A 20421-nucleotide genomic window follows, 5' to 3' on the forward strand; every position below is an offset into this window, starting at 1 on the left:
CTGCTTACTGACCATTCATTCAGCAACTATTTGTAGTTTTAAAGTGCTGAAAAAATAACTTTTTGGCCCATTTATGACCCTCAGTTACGTGATCGTCATTTCACTCAGTGCACATTATTCTGTGCCTGACCATTTTTTTTGTTCCTCCTGGAGGATCAAAAAGAAAGGTTTCAAAAGAGTAAATTGTTTGCTCTCCTGTACATCAAATGCAGTGTCATCATGCAAATCTCTCTGTCTCCAATCTCTGCTGGAAGGAGGACAAAAGATTTCTCTAAGCAATCTCACCTTTGCCTGACCCTTTCGTCTCCCCTCCAAGATTTAAAACCAACTTGATAATTCAGAATGAGAATAAATTATTTGAATGTACATCAGACATTAAATTGTACATTAAATTGTATCTGGTTTACAAAAATCATACAATATTAGTAAGGAAAGGTTCATGCTTACAATAATAAAAGGTTCACACTTACCTTTAGGAAGTTTACCCCCTAAAATGGTAAATTTCTGAGGATTTTTCAGAAATTCTACAATCTCCTGCAACTCTTGCTTAGCTTCATCTACCTAAATGTAATTAAGAAAATACTTTTGTAGACTATCATAATTTCATACTAATATGCTTCTGACATGTTAATTACATAGTTATTCTACATAAAGTTACTTTTAAAGATATTTCCCTTAATGGAACTGTTAAATGGGATAGGATTTCATTATGCCATTTTACACATTAAGCAGAATATTTATTCAAAGTGGTATGTTTCTGGGCAAAAATAAGAACAGAATGGATTTTTTTTTAAAAAAAATTCCCCGGATACTATCAGTATAATGGCAGTATCCGTGGCCCATGAGAGCAAATTTGGTAGAAATATTTACTAGTATTAACAATATTGTGAAAAACAAATACTCATTGTATACTTGGTAAAAAGGGAAATTAATTGCTATATAACTTTTTGGAACACAGTGCTGAAACAAAGTCAAACCCTGAGAGTTTATATTAATGCTTACATAATTTTAAAAGATGAAAAATAGCAACTTCATCTGATTATATGTCCTTTTAAAAAAAAAAACAAAATCATTAATGATTCAAGTTAAACAGTGAATTCCATTATAAAAGAAGGTAACTGTAGAATACATGTGGGCAACACTATGTGCCAAGCCAATGTGAAGCACTTCTTAGAAAAAAAATATCCTGCCAGATACTTAGCAGCTTGGGAGAGAGAGAATATACTGCAAGTATTAATAGTAAAAAAAAAAAATTGAACAGATCACAACTCTAGATAGCCCAACTATCAAATGTTCATCTTAAATACAGCGAAATTGGATCAGATCCTGCCATTTCAGATTTATTATACACTTTTTAAATAAAAGTATCCGGTTTTTTAAATTCATCCACAATATAATTCATTCATTTCACTTTTCTTGTCCCAGTAACATGTTTTATGTGAACTGACTTCTTGCCTTTTTGGATTTATCATGGTTTGGATTTAATCATGTTTTATTTGACTGCTTCAATTCTATTACATAATCAGAAGACATCCAATCCTTTAACTTACCCCTTTCACATGATCAAAGGTGATATTTTTCATTTGAATAGGATCAACTGCTGCATCAAGCCCAGAACTTGCTCGGAAGCGAACTGCAAGCAAAATAATTTATCTAATGAAATAAATTTTGTCATACTTTATTTTTGTACAATATATTATTATTGCTGCTATTTGTTCTTGCATTGGTGTTTTAAAGCTACTTAGCTACACAGAGAGAGATGGCCATTTAAATCACAATCTAAATAAATACATAACTAAGAAATTTTCATCTGTAACAATATTCTTGTATGATCTGGGCAGCTGTATACATTTATTTCATAAATACATAATAAAATACCATTATAATGCAGAACTGATATTCTTTAAAAACTATACTTTCCCTTCACTCTTAGAAGGGATCCAAAAGTGAATATGCATATACATATATACCAATACCTCCAGCTTTGATAATGCTTCTGTCTCAATATGTACACAAACCATTAGCAGCTGTTTACTCAATTAGATGTTTTTCCACTCATATCAAATGTTGGATTCATATCATCCAGGCATCTGATTTCTACAATAAGAACATCTTCAAATTTTCTATAATTAAAATACTCATCAAAGGCTTCCCAAAGATTCAAGAAGATACAAAATATGTCATTAAAATTAAGATTCTGATATTGTTCAATATATGAACAATATGAAATGGTTGATGCTACAGTAAATAGATACCGGAATGCAAAGGAGACATAACTACAGTATTAAACCTGCTGGGATTATTTAACTGATTTGAAGAAAATCAGTGTTCTATGTAACCTATTCAAAAATACTTCAAACAGATGAATATAAAACAAAGATACAGATAGTAATCTGTAATCTCTTTCTCTTATCTCCATTATATTTCAGGCAATTCTTTCCTCTATTTAAAATATACTCTTTAACAATCAGACACAGAATAACTTGACTTTTAAATTTAAGTATAGCATAGGGTAATAAAATACTAAATAATAATAAATTAAAAATGTAGTAAAATGAAATGTTAACAAACCAGCATCAGAAAAGGAGCCTTTAGGTAAGAACTGGCTTTTTAACACAGTATAAATACCAAACAACACTGCTAGAAAGACAAATAATCGGGTTCGTCTTAAGGAATCTGAAAGGGAAAAAAATAATATTTGTTTAGTCAGTTGACCATGGTGCACATTTTAATTAAATTAATATGTGCATCTGATTAAACTGAAATAAGCACAACACAAAATATCATAAACACCCAATTAAAAATAAAAAGTCGAGACTCCTTACATATTCTCCGACAACACAAAAATCAAATATACATATTACACCTCTTGGCCTCTGAGTGAAAAACCAGATCTTTAAGGCTTCCAGAATATTCCCAGGATCAGGGCAGTCTAAAACTTAGGACGGAGAGTCTTTCAAGTGGTTGGCATTGTAACAGAGAAGGCATGCCTCCTGGGTCCTTCAAAGTGACATTGTTTCACAACTTCCAATGCTTTTCAAGGAAAGCCCCCCTCCCATACATTACACTGCAATAATTCAACTGGATAATATGCCATCAGTGACTATAGGAAGCATCTCCCAGTGTAGGAATGAGACAACTGAGGCACAATATGGTGCAGTGCAAAATGCCTGGCTATAGTTGCCATCCATTCCTTGAGCAGGAACCCTGAGTCTAGACTGACCTCAGATTGCACAACTCAATCTGGGGAATGGTATCCTCACTAGGTTAACAATGTTTTTTCCCCCCAATCAGACTCTCAAAGCTTCCAGGAATTGGGAAAGAAACAGTAACTTGGGTGTCCCAACGGTGCTTTTTTCATGAGGCAACTGGACTTTCTTGTTTTAACTTTTGAAGACGTTTCGCTTCTCATCCAAGAAGCTTTTTCAGCTATGAAAGATAGTGGGGAATGGAAGGATTTATATTCCTTGCAGATAGCTGGTAATCTGCATCATTTTAGGGGGTTGTTGAAGCACTTGGGAATTTTTTCTGTGTCTTCAGGGTCACTTGAGTAATACCCCTGGTTCCTGTAGTCTGCGATTTTTCTCTGGAAATCCATTCCTATTCCTACACCATTCAAAAGGTGTTCATCCCAAATTGAATAGCTAAACGTCTGAAGATATTCTCAGTCATCCAGATCATGGTTGTCAACCATGATCTGGAAGACTGAGAATCTCTACAGACTAATAATGTGGGTGGCCTGAAACAAAGATGTATAGCTGAGTATGAACACTTTTGATACTTAGCCTTATATCAAGAGATAGCCTCACTCAGCACATAGATGTCTATTTGGAATGGGGACTCAAGCTATGCAAAATGCACAAAGAAGAAGCTTATAGCTATGTGTCTCCCTATCTGGTGACATCTGGCCTCAAAGGAACAAGAAAATTATTAAAACTGATCATCTTATGTGTGATGAAGACATGGAGGGGAGAGGTACTTACCTATTGCTAGACAAAACAGGCATAAAGGAATTGATTTTACTACATATTTAAAATATATTCTCCCAATATTAAAAAGAAAGGAAATTTATAAATGATTACAAAATCTGCTTTAACAAAACAGATTAACTGACCAATTGTACGCTGTGCAAGTGCCTGTGATTTCAAAAAACCCTCTGCAAACCCAGTTTTAAACGCATCTTGATGAGCTTCAGGTATGTTTTTTCTTTTCATTAGTTTGTCTAAGCTTTCAATCTCAGATACTTTCTCTCTGAGTAAAAGACCCTATGAACAAAATAAGAAAAACATTATTTAAAAAAAAATTCACAAATCTCATGTTAAAACACAATTTCTCCAGAAGTATTTATAATTATATTTCTGTCATATGTAATTTCATGGCATTAGTCAAACCTTTGTTTTTAAAAAGCTTTACACAGGGTCAAGAGCAACTCGCCCTGGCCAACTCGCCCCAGAACAATTCAACATGGGATAATTCAAGAGAGGGACAAGTGAATTACAGTGGACATTATCTTGCTTTAAGTTTGAATCTTCTCAAGTTAAAAGTTCTTGAGGCTGAGATGAGCTGCAATTCTATTTGTTCCTCTCTTGAGTTATCTTGGGTTGAATTATCCCTTGGTAAGTTGGCCATGGTGAGTCTCCTGTGATGAGATGGCCAAGAAGAGTTGTCCCATTCCATGTTAATTCCCATTCCATATGCTAATTTTAACAAAAAAAGGATTATATATTGGATAATAACAGTGATTTTTTTTCCTAAAAGTGCAATTCTAAACCCAAGAACTCAAATTGAACTTTTAAGTTTATGTGTCTTTTGCCAAATAAACATAGGTCTTAAAACTACCAATCAAGGGAATGTGCTTATCATATAAAATTAATAAACTAATAATAAACATGTAACTAATCAAAGAATGGATTGGCAATGCAGTTTTCATGAACACTCTATTACCTACTCCATCTCAGACCATATATTTGAAAATCCTTCAAAAGTTTAAATGATTTTAAATAGACAAATCTTCAAAAATGCAATAAACTCTCCCAAGATTTAAAGAGAACTATCAATATTTAATAAGATTTTAAAGCAAGCATACCAAAATCTTACAAATTGTGGCAATATTGTGATATTCCGGGAGATGAAGCGCCAAGAGACATCTAGAGTGACGCTGGAGGGCCAATAAATCCGAATCTGACCGAACACAATTAAGAGCCTTTATTAGGACTTATCTAGTGGCGATTCGGGCGGCTGAATGTACGCATTTCTCCGCTCTCATTGCATCCTCAGAATCACGCCTGGCCGCCCTGTTTAGGATAACCCGCTCCCTCCTGAAAGGGAGGGATGCGGGTGAACCCTTGCAGGGAAGAGCCGAGAAATTTGTTCAGTTTCTGTCGGACAAAGTCACTCAGATTCGGACAGACCTGGACTCCACTTGGACAGTACCTGCAGAGATGCCGAGAGTGGGCCTTGATCGGATTTCTTGGAGCGAGTTCCAGCCTGCTACTCCTGAGGAAGTGGACAAGGCCATGGGAGCTGTAAGTACCTCCACCTGTTTACTGGAGCCGTGTCCCTCCTGGCTGGTTTCGACCAGCAGGGAGGTCACATGAGGCTGGCTCCAGAGGATTGTTAATACCTCTCTACAGGAGGGATCTTTCCCACTGCCCCTAAAGGACGTGGTGGTAAGACCCCTCCTTAAGAAGCCTTCTCTGGATCCAGCTATTCTTAACAACTACCGTCCAGTCTCCAACCTCCCGTTTGTAGGGAAGGTTGTTGAGAAGGTGGTGGCCTTTCAGCTCTGACGGACCTTGGATGAAGCTGATTATCTAGATCCCTTTCAGTCGCGTTTCAGGCCTGGTTACTCCACCGAAACTGCTTTGGTCGCACTGACCGATGATCTCTGGTGGGCCAGGGATAGAGGACATTCCTCTATCCTGGTGCTTCTTGACCTCTTAGCGGCCTTCGATACCATCGACCATGGTATCTTTCTGCGACGACTGGGAGAGGTGGGAGTGGGAGGCACCGTGTTACGGTGGTTCTCCTCTTACCTCTCAGATAGGTCGCAGTCGGTGTTGGTTGGAGGACAGAGATCGACCCCTAGGCCCCTAAAATATGGGGTGCTTCAGGGCTTGGTCCTGTCTCCCGTCCTATTTAACATCTACATGAAGCCGCTGGGTGAGATCACTCGTCGGCACGGGATCAAATATCATCAATATGCGGACGATACCCAGTTGTATCTGTCCGCCCCGTGCCAACTCAGCGAAGTGGTAGAAGTGATGTGCCAGTGCCTGGAGGCTGTTAGGGTCTGGATGGGTGTAAATAAGCTGGCAATTTCCAATTTAATAAAATTTGTATGCCGCCCACTCCCTAGGGACTCTGGGCGGCTTACAGACCGATAAAAAACATTTACAAATTTAAAAATAAAGGTACATAATTAAAATTGCACATCATCCATTCAGTGTAGGTGGGGCTAGACATTGATCAACAGCCCCAGGCCTGCCGGAACAGCCAGGTCTTGGTGGCTTTATGGAAGGCCGGGAGAGTGATAAGGGTCCGGATCTCTACGGGTAGATCGTTCTACAGGGCCGGCGCAGCTACAGAGAAGGCTCTCCACTGGGGAGTTGCCAGCCGGCATTGTCCGGTCGACGGCACCCGGAGAAGGCCCAACCTGTGAGATCTACTTGGTCATTGGGAGATATGTGGCAGGAGGCGGTCTCTCAGGTAGCCAGGTCCTAAACCATGTAGGGCTTTAAAAGTAACAACTAGCACCTTGAAGCGCGTTCGGAGACCAATAGGGAGCCAGTGCAGCTCGCGGAGGATGGGTGTAACATCCATGGTACACCCAATATCGCTCACGCGGCTGCATTCTGGACCAACTGCAGTCTTCGAACACTCTTCAGGGGCAGCCCCATGTAGAGCGTGTTACAATAATCCAGTCTTGAAGTGACGAGAGCATGAGTGACCATTCAAAGTGCCTCCCGGTCCAGATAGGTCCGCAACTGGTGCACCAGGCGAACTTGGGCAAAAGCCCCCCTGGTCACAGCTGACAGATGGTGTTCTAATGTCAGCTGTGTGTCGAGGAGGACACCCAAATTGCGGGCCCTCTCTGAGGGGTGTATAATTTCACTCCCCAGGCTAAGAGGTGGAATGTCTGGACTGTCCTTGGGAGGCAGCATCAATAGCCACTTGGTCTTGTCTGGGTTGAGTGCAAGCTTGTTCGCTCTCATCCAGACCCTGACAGCCTCCAGGCACTGGCACATCACTTCCACTGCTTCGCTGAGTTGGCACGGGGCGGACAGATACAATTGAGTATCGTCCGCATATTGATGATATTTGATCCCGTGCCAATGTATGATCTCACCCAGTGGCTTCATGTAGATATTGAATAGGAGGGGGGACAGGACCGAACCCTGCGGCACCCCACATTTGAGGGGCCTAGCGGTCGATCTCTGTCCTCCAACCAACACTGACTGTGACCTGTCCAAGAGGTAGGAGAACCACCGTAAAACAGTGCCTCCCACTCCCACCTCCTGTAACCGCCGCAGAAGGATACCATGGTCGATGGTATCAAAGGCCGATGAGAGGTCAAGAAGCACTAGGATAGAGGAATGTCCTCTATCCCTGGCCCGCCAGAGATCATCGATCAGCACGACCAAAGCAGTTTCCGTGCCGTAACCAGGCCTGAACCCCGACTGAAAGGGATCCAGATAATCTGCTTCATCCAAGGTCTGTTGGAGTTGAAAGGCCACCACTTTCTCAACAACTTTCCCTACAAATGGGAGGTTGGAGACTGGATGGTAGTTGTTTAAGATGGCTGGATCCAGGGAAGGTTTCTTAAGGAGGGGTCTCACCACCACATCGTTTAGGGGGTGCGGGAAAGATCCCTCTTGTAAAGAGGTATTAACAATCCTCTGGATCCAGCCCCGTGTCACCTCCCTGCTGGTTGAGACCAGCCAGGAGGAACACGGGTCCAGTAAACAAGTGGAGGCACGTACGGCTCCCATGGCCTTGTCCACTTCCTCAGGGACGACAAGTTGAAACTCACTCCATAAAATCCGATCAAGGTCCTCCCCCAGCATCTCGGCTGGTGCTGTCCAAGTGGAGTCCAGGTCCGTCCGAATCCGAGCGATTTTATCCGACAGAAACTGAACAAACTCCTCAGCTCTACCCTGTAAGGGCTCGCCTGCATCCCTCTCTTTCAAGAGGGAGCGTGCTATCCTAAACAGAGCGGCTGGGCGAGATTCTGCGGATGCAATAAGAGCGGAAAAATGAGCACATTTTGCTGCCCGTATCACCACTAGATAAGTCCTAATAAAGGCTCTTAATTGTGTTTGGTCGGATTCGGAGTTACTAGCCTTCCAGTGTCGCTCTAGGCGTCTCTTTTGGCGCTTCATCTCCCGGAGTTCCTCAGTAAACCAAGGAGCCCTCCTGGATCCACTGCCGCGGAGAGGCCGTAAAGGCGCAATCCGGTTTAGAGTCTCCGCCACCGCTGTATTCCAAGCAGCGACCAGGGACTCCGCTGGACTGTGGGCCAGGGAGTCAGGTATCTCACCAAGTGCCGTCTGAAATCCCATAGGGTACATCAGGCGCCTGGGGCGGAACCACCTAATCAGTTCCCCCTCCCTACAGTGGGGGATTGGTTTCTGAAAGTCAAGCCTCAATAGGAAGTGATCTGACCATGACAAGGGCAAGATCTCAATGCCCTTTAAATCTAGATCACGTCTCCACTGCTCCGAGAGAAACACAAGGTTGAGCGTGTGACCGCTGTATGAGTCGGACCCTGAATTACCTGGGTCAAGTCCATGGCTGTCACGGAAGCCAAGAACTCCCGTGCTCCATCAGAGTGTTCACCGAGCGACGGCAGGTTGAAGTCCCCTAGCACTATAAGCCTAGGGAACTCAACCGCCAGGTTGGCTACTGACTCAAGGAGCACAGGCAGGGCTGTTGTAACACAGTTGGGAGGTAGGTACGTTAGAAACAGACCCACTTGACCCCCAAGGTCCAACTTCACCAGGAGGGACTCACACCCGACAGTCTCCAGAGCAGGGATCCTACAAGGGACAAGACCGAGTGGCTATTGATGTTGCCCCCCAAGAATGGACCAGATATTCCATCTCTTAGCCTGGGGGGGCGAAACCCTTCGCCCCTCAGAGAGGGTCCGCAACTTGGGTGTCTTCCTGGATCCTCAGCTGACATTAGAATACCATCTGTCGGCTGTGACCAGGGGGGCTTTTTTGCCCAGGTTTGCCTGGTGCATCAGTTGCAGCCCTACCTGGACCAGGAGGCACTTCAAATGGTCACTCATGCTCTCGTCACCTCTAGGCTTGATTACTGTAATGTGCTTTACTTGGGGCTGCCCCTGAAGAGTGTTCGGAGATTACAATTGGTCCAGAATGCGGCCACGCGAGCGATATCAGGTGTACCTAGGTATACCCATATTACACCTATCCTCCGTGAGCTGCACTGGCTTCCCATTGGGTCTCTGAACGCGCTTCAAGGTGCTGGTCGTTACCTTTAAAGCCCTACATGGCTTAGGACCTGGATACCTACGGGACCGCTTCCAACGACCTATAAGATCTCACAAATTGGGCCTCCTTCGGGTACCGTCTACTGGGCAATGCCGGTTGGCGACTACTCAAGGGAGGTATTTTTCTGTTGCTGCCCCGGCCCTGTGGAATGATCTACCCGCAGAGATCCGGACCCTTCCCACTCTCTCAGCCTTCCGTAAAGCCACTAAAACCTGGCTGTTCCGGCAGGCCTGGGGCTGTTGACCCCAAAATATGGTCCAGCCCCACTTGGAACGGAGTGCATGGTGTGTTTTTTAAATCTATCTTTTCTTTCCTTCTCTTCTTTTTGATTTATTTGTATTGTTAGCCGCCCGGAGTCCTACGGAATTGGGCAGCATATAAATGTTATTAAACTTTAAACAAACATCAATTAGGTGAAGTCTGTTCCAGGTATTTTACAGAAATTAGTTTGAATATTCATTAATTTATATTTTTTCATTCTTTACTGCCTGTACTAAAAATATAATGAATCTAATCCTATTTGCATAACAAACTTGATGCATAAAGTCACCAGCACTTGGTAATGTTTCTATTTCTATGGAACTTTATAGCTGTCTGACATTTAACTGCATTTGCTAACCTCAAATGTACTACTGTATGTGTGTGGAAGACATTACATGGTAACAGTCACCAGAGAAGGCATAAGATCCTGTTACCAACATAACGCGCACATTTTCATAATTACCTTTACAAATGAGGGAGCTACATCTTCTGTTTCTGCTGAATGTTCTGATGTGGACTGTAGCCGTCTTGCTCTTGATTTCAGAGTCTTAAAACCTCGAGACTGAATAAAAACTTAATACAGAAAAGGAGATGTTATACTTCAAGAACATGTGAGAAAAAACAGTGAGATGTGTTCAATTGCTTCTCTGGCATACTGCTTAGCTGCTAATCCTTAATTGATATTATAATATAAAAAGCTGTATAATCATTTCTCAATGTGTAATCCTGTGTGCAGTTTCAGATTTTCAATACCAAAATAGCTACCTAAAAACCATTGTAGCAGTGTGAGCTAACATATTTGAGAACTTGGTTTGTTTGTTTTTTCTAGAAATATACTTTTTTTTTTGAGGGAACTCATGGTTGAATGCAGGGATATGAGAGCAACAAGGTAAGGAAAATAAAATAAATGGAAACAACCTGCCAACTATCATGTAAGCATGTTAGAGATAAGCTTTATAAGATGATTTTTTTTTACTTTGTGTTTGTTTGTGTTTCAAGTCCTGCAGGAGATGCCTATGAAAGTGACCAATTCAGATCAGAACTAAGAAAGAGCAATTCAGATCAGAACGAAGAAAGAAAGAACTTAGATGATATGCAGCTGAGGAGTAAGAAGGCTTCAGGAAATACCTACAGCAGAGAGGGAGTAAGTTAAGAACTGGCAGAGGAAAAGAACTAACAAAACAATAATGCATAAGGCAACCCTTTGTAAATTTAGAACTGTTTTTTTTAGAATGTTTTGTTCGTCTTAGTTAAAAAGATACCATTTCTTTAATACTGCTTTTGCATTCGCTTCTGCAGGAAGTTCTCGACTTACAACAGTTTAATGACCGCTAAAAGTTGCCAACCATTTTGATCACGTGACCATGGGGATGTGGCAACATTGATATGTGTGAAAAAAGATAGTAAGTCACTTTTTTCAGTGCTGTTATAACTTCAAACAGTCATTAAATGAACTGTTGTAAAACAAGGAAAACAGAACTAGTTCTCCTGCTACCAAGTGGAATGTAGGGAATTATTCTTCTTTGGAAAATCTTTTAGCGACCTCCTTTATATAGAGGAAGACATCTTCTACTCATGGAAATTCTGGATCGAGCCATATTTCTCTTACTTTGGAAAAAGAAACATTTTGACTTCCTACCTGGCCAATGTTGAAGACTGGAACATATTCTCTGGGGAGGATTAGGATGCTGCCTGTAGAGGTAAGAGGAACGTAAAACCCTAAATGTATCTGCAAAACCTAGGAAAGAATAAAAAGCTTATTTAGCATTTACTTAGGCCTTGCAAGAATAAGATCTTGTGCATTTAAAAATTTTAAATTATGCACATACATACATCTCAGATTTATGAAGTTTGATAGGATACTGCTTTGGTAAATTAGACAATGTGCTAATGCGGTCCCTTAAATAAGCAATTTTGCAATGATGATATACAGTATACAAAATAAAAAATCATTCTGAATATTTTATGCTTAGTTAAAATTGTGGTATGATAGCTGAAAGAGAACAAAGAATAAGAGATTTGTGTATGAGTAAACAGATTGTTTTCCTCTCGAAACTCAGGAAAGTGAATAACATTAAACATGATACATGCTATGCATTTCTTGTTTAAAATTTGGATTAATGGATTTAAGGCTTCTTAAGGACCAACTTCTACTATAAGTAGAACCAAAGATGGGATGCAATATGGAGAAAATTAACTATGTGGACCAATGGATCTGAATTTTAAGTAACTGTGCAAGCACAAAAACCAAAAACTCTTTAAATCAATTACAATAGCAGGTATTAATTTTGCTTTGAATATAGCTTCCCAAATGCTACTTACATTGGAAATTTGTAATATAGCAAAGGTTTATCCACCATTACGAGCCCATGTCATCAGGTAAGTTATAATTGTGCAATTCATATAGATTTAAACAGGGAACTACACTTAGCAAACTCTAAACATGAAAACTGGAGTACATATAGATTTTAAGTATAACTGGGCTAGGCATCGAGAGTAACCTGTACATGCAAATTCGAACAATCTTGCTATGTAGCTGCAAATACAATTATACTGTGATAATGGAAGAACACATGATAAAGGTTCTACAATTGTAAAAACATTCTCTCTATAGTGAATAATTATGATTGTTATGTGAAGCTTCTATCATAACAAAAGCCATATAATTTTTTGAAATGTGCTCCATCTTTCATTCAGTAACTGAAAGTGGCATGCTCTACTTCATCCTCTCATTTTACCCCACAATACTCCTGTGAAGTGGATTGGGCTAAGGAAGAGTGGTTAAAAGAGGACTATAATATATGTCACTCCAATGTCAGACCAAAACATTAGCCAGGATATCACTCATTGTACATGGTAGAATGGAATAAGCGAATAAATGTGAAATTATTTATTTACATTGTTAATATTTCAATCCTGCCTTTTCTCTAGGAGTTCATATTTCATCCTAACAATCCTGTCAAGTAGATTGAGATAAGGAAAAGTAATAAGGCCAAAGTAATTCGGTGAGTTTCAGTGTGGACAGGACTCCTTCATCACAAACTATATTGTAATCAGAAGCAACAACATACAGTGAACTAATGAGGGTTGTTCTGAAGGATCATATTATATGTTTACACACACAGAGAGACACACACTCTCTCTCTCGTGTGTATTAGTGTAGCAGTTTTGAAGAAGCTACACAAAGATTGCCTACTTAATATTTGGAAAATGCATATATTATGTTGAAGTATACTTCAATACTAATACGAATACTAATTCTATAAACACAAGAGATATTTCAGACCCAAGAGAATACAACAGAACTAGAAATAAGATGGATTAAGGGGCTAAGAGCAGGCAAAATTTTCACTGGCCAAGCTAGGGTCAAACAGGGACATAGTCTAGAATTTCTATGTGAGCACAAGGTGAGGTCCAACCCCCACCCCCATCTTGAATGCTGTGGAACTTTATCTAGTATCACCCAGATGCAATTATCAGAAAATTCCTGTGCGTATGCTTGAGCAATAAAGCAGACAACTGGATTAAAGTGTGACTCTGGTTGTTTGGGCCTGACAATGCTATTAATTTTTTATTTATTTAAAATAATGATTTTATTAATACCTTATTTACAAATTATCATTAATTATGTTTGATACTATGACCAATGTCAAGATTAATTCCAGTATAATCAAGCTAAATAATGTAAACAAGGTAATGCTAAATAAGCTGACCCCAGATGAAGAATGGCAAAATCTAGAAACAAAACTAGCAAGAATTCTGCATTTTGAACTGCATTACAGTGAAACAGCAATATAATAATTTTAATTATATTGCTGTTCTTAATAAGAAGCATTGCTAATGGGTGATACAGTTTAGGAATACGTTAAGTTACTTTTCTGCCCAGATTTGTTAAAATATCATCCCAAAGCATACCATATTTATTTTCAAAGAAAGACTCTGCTGATACATATGACGTTTGCCAATGTGAGGGTATTTTATTTTCTTCACCAAAGCCAGGAATCAGTTTGTTCACTATTTCATTAAGTTGGCTAATTTTCAGATCACTCAGTCCTAGGTCTCGTAGATTAAGTAATGGCTGTAAAAATCATAAAGGATTCAAATTATAATTAAAAATTGGATTACTTCAAAAATAGCATTTAACTTTTAAAATCTGACAACCATGATTCTTATGTGTTTAAGTACCAGATTGACGAAGAGCTATGTTTTTGCTTATTCTTTCTGAAACATGTGTTCATACTCAATACCCATTAAATGGCTCGTTTTCTGCGGTCGCCGAGATGGGGGCAGGGAGATGATTTTGTTATATTGTATTATATTAATTTATTTGATTCTTTTTCTTAGTTTTTGTTTTAAATGTGGTTTTATATTCTGCATGCCGCCCTGAGTCGCCATGGTCAAATAAGCGACAATACAAATTCAATAAATAAATAAATATCTATTAAAATATTGTACCATTAACAGTAAATTAGTATATTTAAACATGTAAATTACAGATGCTCTTTAATAGTCATGTAACATGTTATCTCCTTCACAGCATGCTATTAAATTAATGAACACTTAATCTCAAAGATGTATTTAATTTCTTTGGGAATTCATATTGAAATCCCATGGACACATACTTAGAGCTAGCCAAGTGCCAAAATGGGAGTGTGCATTCATGTGCCGGAAATCGGAAGGGCAGCCACCCAGTGTGCATGCACGCACCAGGAAGATGAATCTCTGGCACATGCATGGACACTGGCCACCTGATCTTTCAGTTTCTGGGGGGCATGCATATGTGAAGACAAGCTGGCCATTGTGCATATGCACATTGGAAATCAGAAGAGCAGCCACCCAGTGCCCATGCACGTGCCAGGAAGATGATCATCCTGTTTCCGGTGAGCGCATATGCACCAGGCAGCTACCCTTCTGATTTCTGGCATGCATGCACACATGAAGACCAGTGGCTGTTGTGCATAAGTGCATCAGAAACCAAAAGAGCAGCCACCCCCAAGCACAAAGAAAATGATCTTCCTGTTTTCGGCACGCACATATGCACCAGCCATCTGGTCTTCCAGCTGGCATGTGTGCTGCTCTGGTTTCCGGCGCTCCCGCGCGCATGAAAATCAAGTGGCCAGCACACCAGAACCTGGAAGAGCAACGGGCAATGGCTCGCATTCCTGGGGAGATGGCTCTGCCATTTGCGGCATGTGTGCCATAGGTTCATCATCACAGAGCTAGCCAGTCCTACCAATATACAGGTGAAACTCAAAAAATTAGAATATTGTGCAAAAGTTCCTTTATTTCAGTAATACAACTTAAAAGGTAAAACTAATATATGAGATAGACTCATTGCATGCAAAGCAAGATAGTTCAAGCCATGATTTGTCATAATTGTGATGATTATGGCTTACAGCTCATGAAACCCCTAAATCCACCATCTCAGAAAATTAGATTATTATATGCAATCAATAAAACAAGGATTGTACATAGAACAATATCGGACCTCTGAAAACTATAAGCATGCATATGTACTCAGTACTTGGTTTGGGCCCCTTTTGCGGCAATTACTGCTTCAATGTGGCATGGAAGCTATCAGTCTGTGGCACTGCTAAAGTGTTATAGAAGACCAGGATGCTTCAATAGCGGCCTTCAGCTCTTCTGCATTGTTCGTTCTTATGTCTCTCATCTTTCTCTTGGCAATGCCCCATAGATTCTCTCTGGGGTCCAGGTCAGGCAAGTTTGCTGGCCAATAAAGCACAGTAATCCCACGGTCATTGAACCAGGTTTTGGTGCTTTCGGCAGTGTGGGCAGGTGCCAAGTCCTGCTGGAAAATGAAGTCAGCAAACCCGTAAAGCTCGTCTGCGGAAGGAAACATGAAGTGCTCCAAAATCTTCTGGTAGATGGCTGCATTGACCCTGGACTTAATGAAGCACAGTGGACCAACACCAGCAGATAACATGGCTCCTCAAATCAATGGGGAGTGTCAATGATGGTTTTCTGCACAACTGTCAGGTTAGCATCTTTCCCATGATTGTGATTCCTACTGAACCAGACTGGGAAACCATTTAAAGGCTCAGGAACCCTTTGCAGGTGTTATGGCTTCATTAGTTGATTAGAGTGGGACACTTTGAGCCTAAAATATTGCATCTTTTCACAATATTCTAATTTTCTGAGATTGTGGATTTGGAGCTTTCATGAGCTGTAAGCCATAATCGTCACAATTATGACAAATCATGGCTCGAACTAGCTTGCTTTGCATGTAATGAGTCTATCTCATGTATTAGTTTCACCTTTTAAGTTGCATTACTGCAACAAATGAACTTTTGCACAATATTCTAATTTTTCAAGTTTCACCTGTAATGGATTTTTTTCTTAGAGATGCCTAATATCAACCCAAGTCTCTATAACATTTTTGTATTACAGAAAAATCAAGTACACTTACTGATATTTTTGTAAAGTATAAATTATATGAAAAATATTCATAAACAAACACCATTTAAGGAATCTTACTTCAGGGCTCAATACATCATGTTCAGGTGGTGCTTCTTTCTGCACAGATTGCGTGGATGTTGGGATGAAAGTCTGTGTTAAACTTTTGGGTGAATGAAATGCATTTATCAGGTGGCTCAAAGAAACTGTAACCTGGTAAAATACAAGGTATATTAAGTCACATATTATATAATTTGGTTGTTCTTAAATAACTGTAAAATCCCTATTTTTGCTTTAACAAGGTAAGCAGCTATTGCTGTATATTTCAAAATACAGTTTGAACACTGATTTGGTATCACAGAAATTTTTAGTAACAGAAAGATTTAAACCATAAAATCTCTACTTTAATTTTGCAAATATTTACAAACTTTTTAGAAGCAATCAATTCATTACTGCAGAATATATTGTATAAGTTTCTCCCACTTAGCAAAACTAATTTTAATATTTTGATTTTGTGAAATAAATTATTCTTGTAACTGCTCCTACTTCAATTAGAAAACTGAAACTAGGAATATGCATAGCATTGTCGAAAATAATAATGTACTTAGCATGTTTACAAAACTATCTGAAAACAAACAAGTATGTATTGCCAGTATTTTATCTAATATGACCACATAACTGATAAAGGTAACAACAGCTACTGACACCAAATATTTCCAAACATTTAATATCCTCGCCTGATTGTTTTTAGGGATGTGAACATTTTTATTGTAAAAGATTTTCGAAACAGATTATTACATTAACAATAATTTTACTGAAAATGTTTACAATCTACAGCCTTGAAACTGACATTTAGGCCAGAATGATAAACTGTGAAGAATATGTGTTGGCCATAGTTTGTATTTCACCTATAGTAGGCGTGTCAAACACATGTTGCCACGACGGCATCATGTGATGTATCGGGACTTTTCCACTCCTTGCTAAACCACGCCTGGGCGTGGCTAGTGCGTGATGGGCCAGGAGTTTGACAGTCCTGACCTATAGTAACTACCAATCTATTAATGCACAATGTTACTCTTAGAAGACAAATAGTTGAATAATGTAAACACAAATGAAGAATATTGATTCTATTTATTTAATGCCCAATATCCAGCCAGAGTTCAGACCCAGTTTATGGGACAGAAACAGATTAGTTGCACTTGATGATTTCTGGCAAGATTGGGATGGGGCCAGTATATCCATCCTTGACCTCTCAATGGCCTTCAATACTGACGACCATGGTATCATTTTGAGCCAGCTATGGAGTTTGGAACTGAGCAGTATTGTGCTGATTTGGCTCCTTTCTCCAAGGCGTCTCAATTGGTGTTGACAGGGAATGAGAAGTCCAGTCCACAGCTGTTCCTTTGTGTGTACCTCAGGATTCAGTGCTCTCTTCACTCCTTTTTAATATCTACATGAAGTCCCCGAGTGAGATCATCTGACTGCATGGAGTACCACCAGTATGCTGATGATATTCAACTACCTGTCCATCCCTGGTGGCCTAAATTGGATTTATTACATTTATATGCCGCCCTTTTCCCCTTTTAAATGTTACAGTCACTGCTCTCTTGCTGAGGCTGTGAGGCTTAGGTGGGGGACAACAGACTTTGGCTAAACCCTAGTAAGATGGGAGAGGCTTTTGAAGCGTGGAGTTTCAGGATTGGGACTGTTAACTTCTTTACTTTGGGATGGAGTTGTACTGCTTTAGACAGATCCAATATGCAATTTGGGGGTTCTCCTGGAATTGCAACTTCCAAGAGCAAGGTGGTAGCTGTGGCCAAGAGAGCTTGTCCAACCAATTGTGCCCTTTCCTGGATCAGAAATCCCTGCACTTAGTCACATAAACCCTGGTCATTTCATGTTAGACTACATCCAAATCCTATACATGGGTGTACTTTTGAAGAGTATTTGGAAGCTACTGCTGGTGCAGAAAGCATGTGAATCCTTTTGGGAGCTCTAAGGCGCCCATCTTATACTGATGTTGTGCAAGCTGCCCTGGTTGTTAATTTGCTTCTGGGTCCAATTCAAGGTGTTGGTTAGCAATATTAAAGGTCATGTTTGCAAGGACCAAGTTATCTGAGGAACCATCTCATCCTAATGGGATTGCCTTCCACCCATGCTGGCAGAAGAGGCATGCTATGGACCCTGTTGGTCAAGGAATTCCAGATGGCAGTTCCAAGAGAAGAGCTTTTTCTGCCAAGGCTTTTATCCTTATGAATATTGTGCCCTATCCCCAAAATGAGTTTGCATCCAACTCTTTGCCTTCTGAAAGAACCTGAAGGCTTCTCTACCACCTGGGCTGTGGTCTAATGGTTTAACAATGGTAAAGTCGAGGGAGGGTGGCATGTCATTCCGGATGTGGTTAATAGATAAAATGCCATCTCCTCCCTGTGTACATCTTGCTGTCTTCCTTCCCATCTTGTTAATATTAAATCAATTTAAGTGTTATTGTTTTAAGTTTTATCTTGTTTTTGATTGTAAAATGACATGAATGGCATGTTTACTAAATAAATAAACAATAGAGGTAAAGGGATTGTCTGTATTTTTTTGCAATTTCCATTAAATCTCATTTTCTCCTCAAGATTAAAGATAACATGCAACTTGTCACAGCTTTTGGCAGTATATTTTTATTTATTTGTATCCCACCTTTATTACTTTCACTAAGTAATTAAAGGTGGAAAATATATTGAACACACCTTTCTCCTATTGTCCCTACAATCACAATCCTGTGAGATGGGTTAGTCAGAGTGACTTTTGGCCTTAACTACCAAATTTGCTCTATTGTTTATGACCAACTGGCCAATAAAATAAACTTTTTAAAGACTAAAATATCAATCTTTTGCTATAATACAAAATCTCAATTTTTGAAAGGTTGATTCAGATTATCTTAGTTTGTATCTTTGTAACCTCACAATGCTTTAGTTCTATATAAAGCAAACTTCTCCAATTAAATAAGTCTACTGGGCTACAAATTCCACCCATAGTGATTTTGAGCAGGAATTATGAGTGGCGATTTAACTCAACTGGATACAAGGATCAGAAAAAAAATGTTTAATTATCATATTATTTTACAGGTCCTGTTTTGAATTAGACACTTTCTACGAACCTAATCCTGAAATTTACCCAAACTGCCCCCAGATCTCATTTGAACCTAAAATTAAGATCTTGATTTCAGTAAAGGGCAGCTTAATATAGTACTTTTAACATTTGGATAATGTGCTCAAAAACTCAAGTATTTGCTTTGGACCTTTGAGATTATGGCGAAAATGTTAAGCAAGAGCCTATAACATTAAGAAATAGAACATCTTATCCATCCGTTCTTCAATTCATCGCCACCCCAGTAAATTTGCAAATCAGGAGGCTCAGAACAAAAAATATGTCACAGTTAACTAACGGGAGTTATCTCCACAAAGCAATAGACAGCCAATTAATAGCCTTTTCAAAAGAAATTAATGAAATAAAGGATAATTAGAAAAGGCGTCGCCCTTCAAGAGGGGTATCCCTTCAAATTTCAGGGAAGGGACGACCGTCTTGCATGCTTTCCTCGGCTTCGACTAACATCCGTTGAAGGTAAAATCCAGCACATTTTCCAAAGGTTTTTTTTCCTTCCTCTCCCGCAGATTGTCTAATAAACTTCTTGGGCCAAAGAAGCCTCACCCTCCCGTCGTCCCCCTTTCGGAACCTCCCTCGCACAAAGGGGGATTCTGTTTCCCTTCCCGCCCCGGGCTCTCTAACTACGCAGAACAATAGCGGCTTCCAGATGCTCTTAGGGAGGCCTTCACCTGCGGCTGCACCGTGGTAGAAAAAGAAAGCATCCTTCTCGCCCCACTCAAGCGGCCTGACACGTCCGAGACCGAGGATGCCTCTTCCTCTGCGCTTCCTCCGGCCTCGGTCTTCGAGGGGAAGAGGATTCGGTGTTTTATCAACTCTTCCCGAAAATGGCCGCCTCTCACAGTTGGAACGGGGCGGGCTGAGCCCCGCCCAACAGCTGACGGTTGTCTCGAGTATTTCCGGGTGACCTCATGACCCCGCGTACGTCTCCTAGCAACCCTAGCGCTTCGGATGGGCCTGTGCTCGAATTTCTAAATGTAGGCGGTTGGCGGGTGTTTTTGTGTCTGACTCTGAAGCCTTTTGTAAAATGGTCGGAGGGGAAGCTAGTTTGAGTTAAAACATTTATTTAGTTAGTTTGTCA

The 20421-nt window shown here is 40.1% G+C and overlaps 1 protein-coding gene across 3 annotated transcripts in view; it reads right to left on the reverse strand.

Annotated features, from left to right (window-relative positions):
- Window positions 1-20199, reverse strand: part of YME1L1 (YME1 like 1 ATPase) — a 35051-nt gene extending 14852 nt beyond the window's left edge. For all 3 annotated transcript variants that reach the window (XR_015696324.1, XM_014053214.2, XM_014053204.2), the window contains exons 1-9: window positions 20012-20199; window positions 16272-16403; window positions 13692-13854; window positions 11416-11514; window positions 10240-10349; window positions 4115-4265; window positions 2572-2676; window positions 1551-1633; window positions 471-561 (exon numbers count right to left, since the gene is read on the reverse strand). Coding sequence is in view for 2 of the 3 variants with exons in the window: in XM_014053214.2 (XP_013908689.2) it covers window positions 471-561; window positions 1551-1633; window positions 2572-2676; window positions 4115-4265; window positions 10240-10349; window positions 11416-11514; window positions 13692-13854; window positions 16272-16403; window positions 20012-20044 (967 nt within the window). In the remaining variant the exon portion in view is untranslated. The remainder of the gene's footprint in view (window positions 1-470; window positions 562-1550; window positions 1634-2571; window positions 2677-4114; window positions 4266-10239; window positions 10350-11415; window positions 11515-13691; window positions 13855-16271; window positions 16404-20011) is intronic.
- Window positions 20200-20421: the final 222 nt, after the last annotated feature.

Source organism: Thamnophis sirtalis, unplaced genomic scaffold, assembly GCF_051295495.1.
Source record: "Thamnophis sirtalis isolate CommonGarterSnake01/CBP01778 unplaced genomic scaffold, rThaSir2_p1.2 scaffold_4, whole genome shotgun sequence".
NCBI classification, from domain to species: Eukaryota; Metazoa; Chordata; class Lepidosauria; order Squamata; family Natricidae; genus Thamnophis; species Thamnophis sirtalis.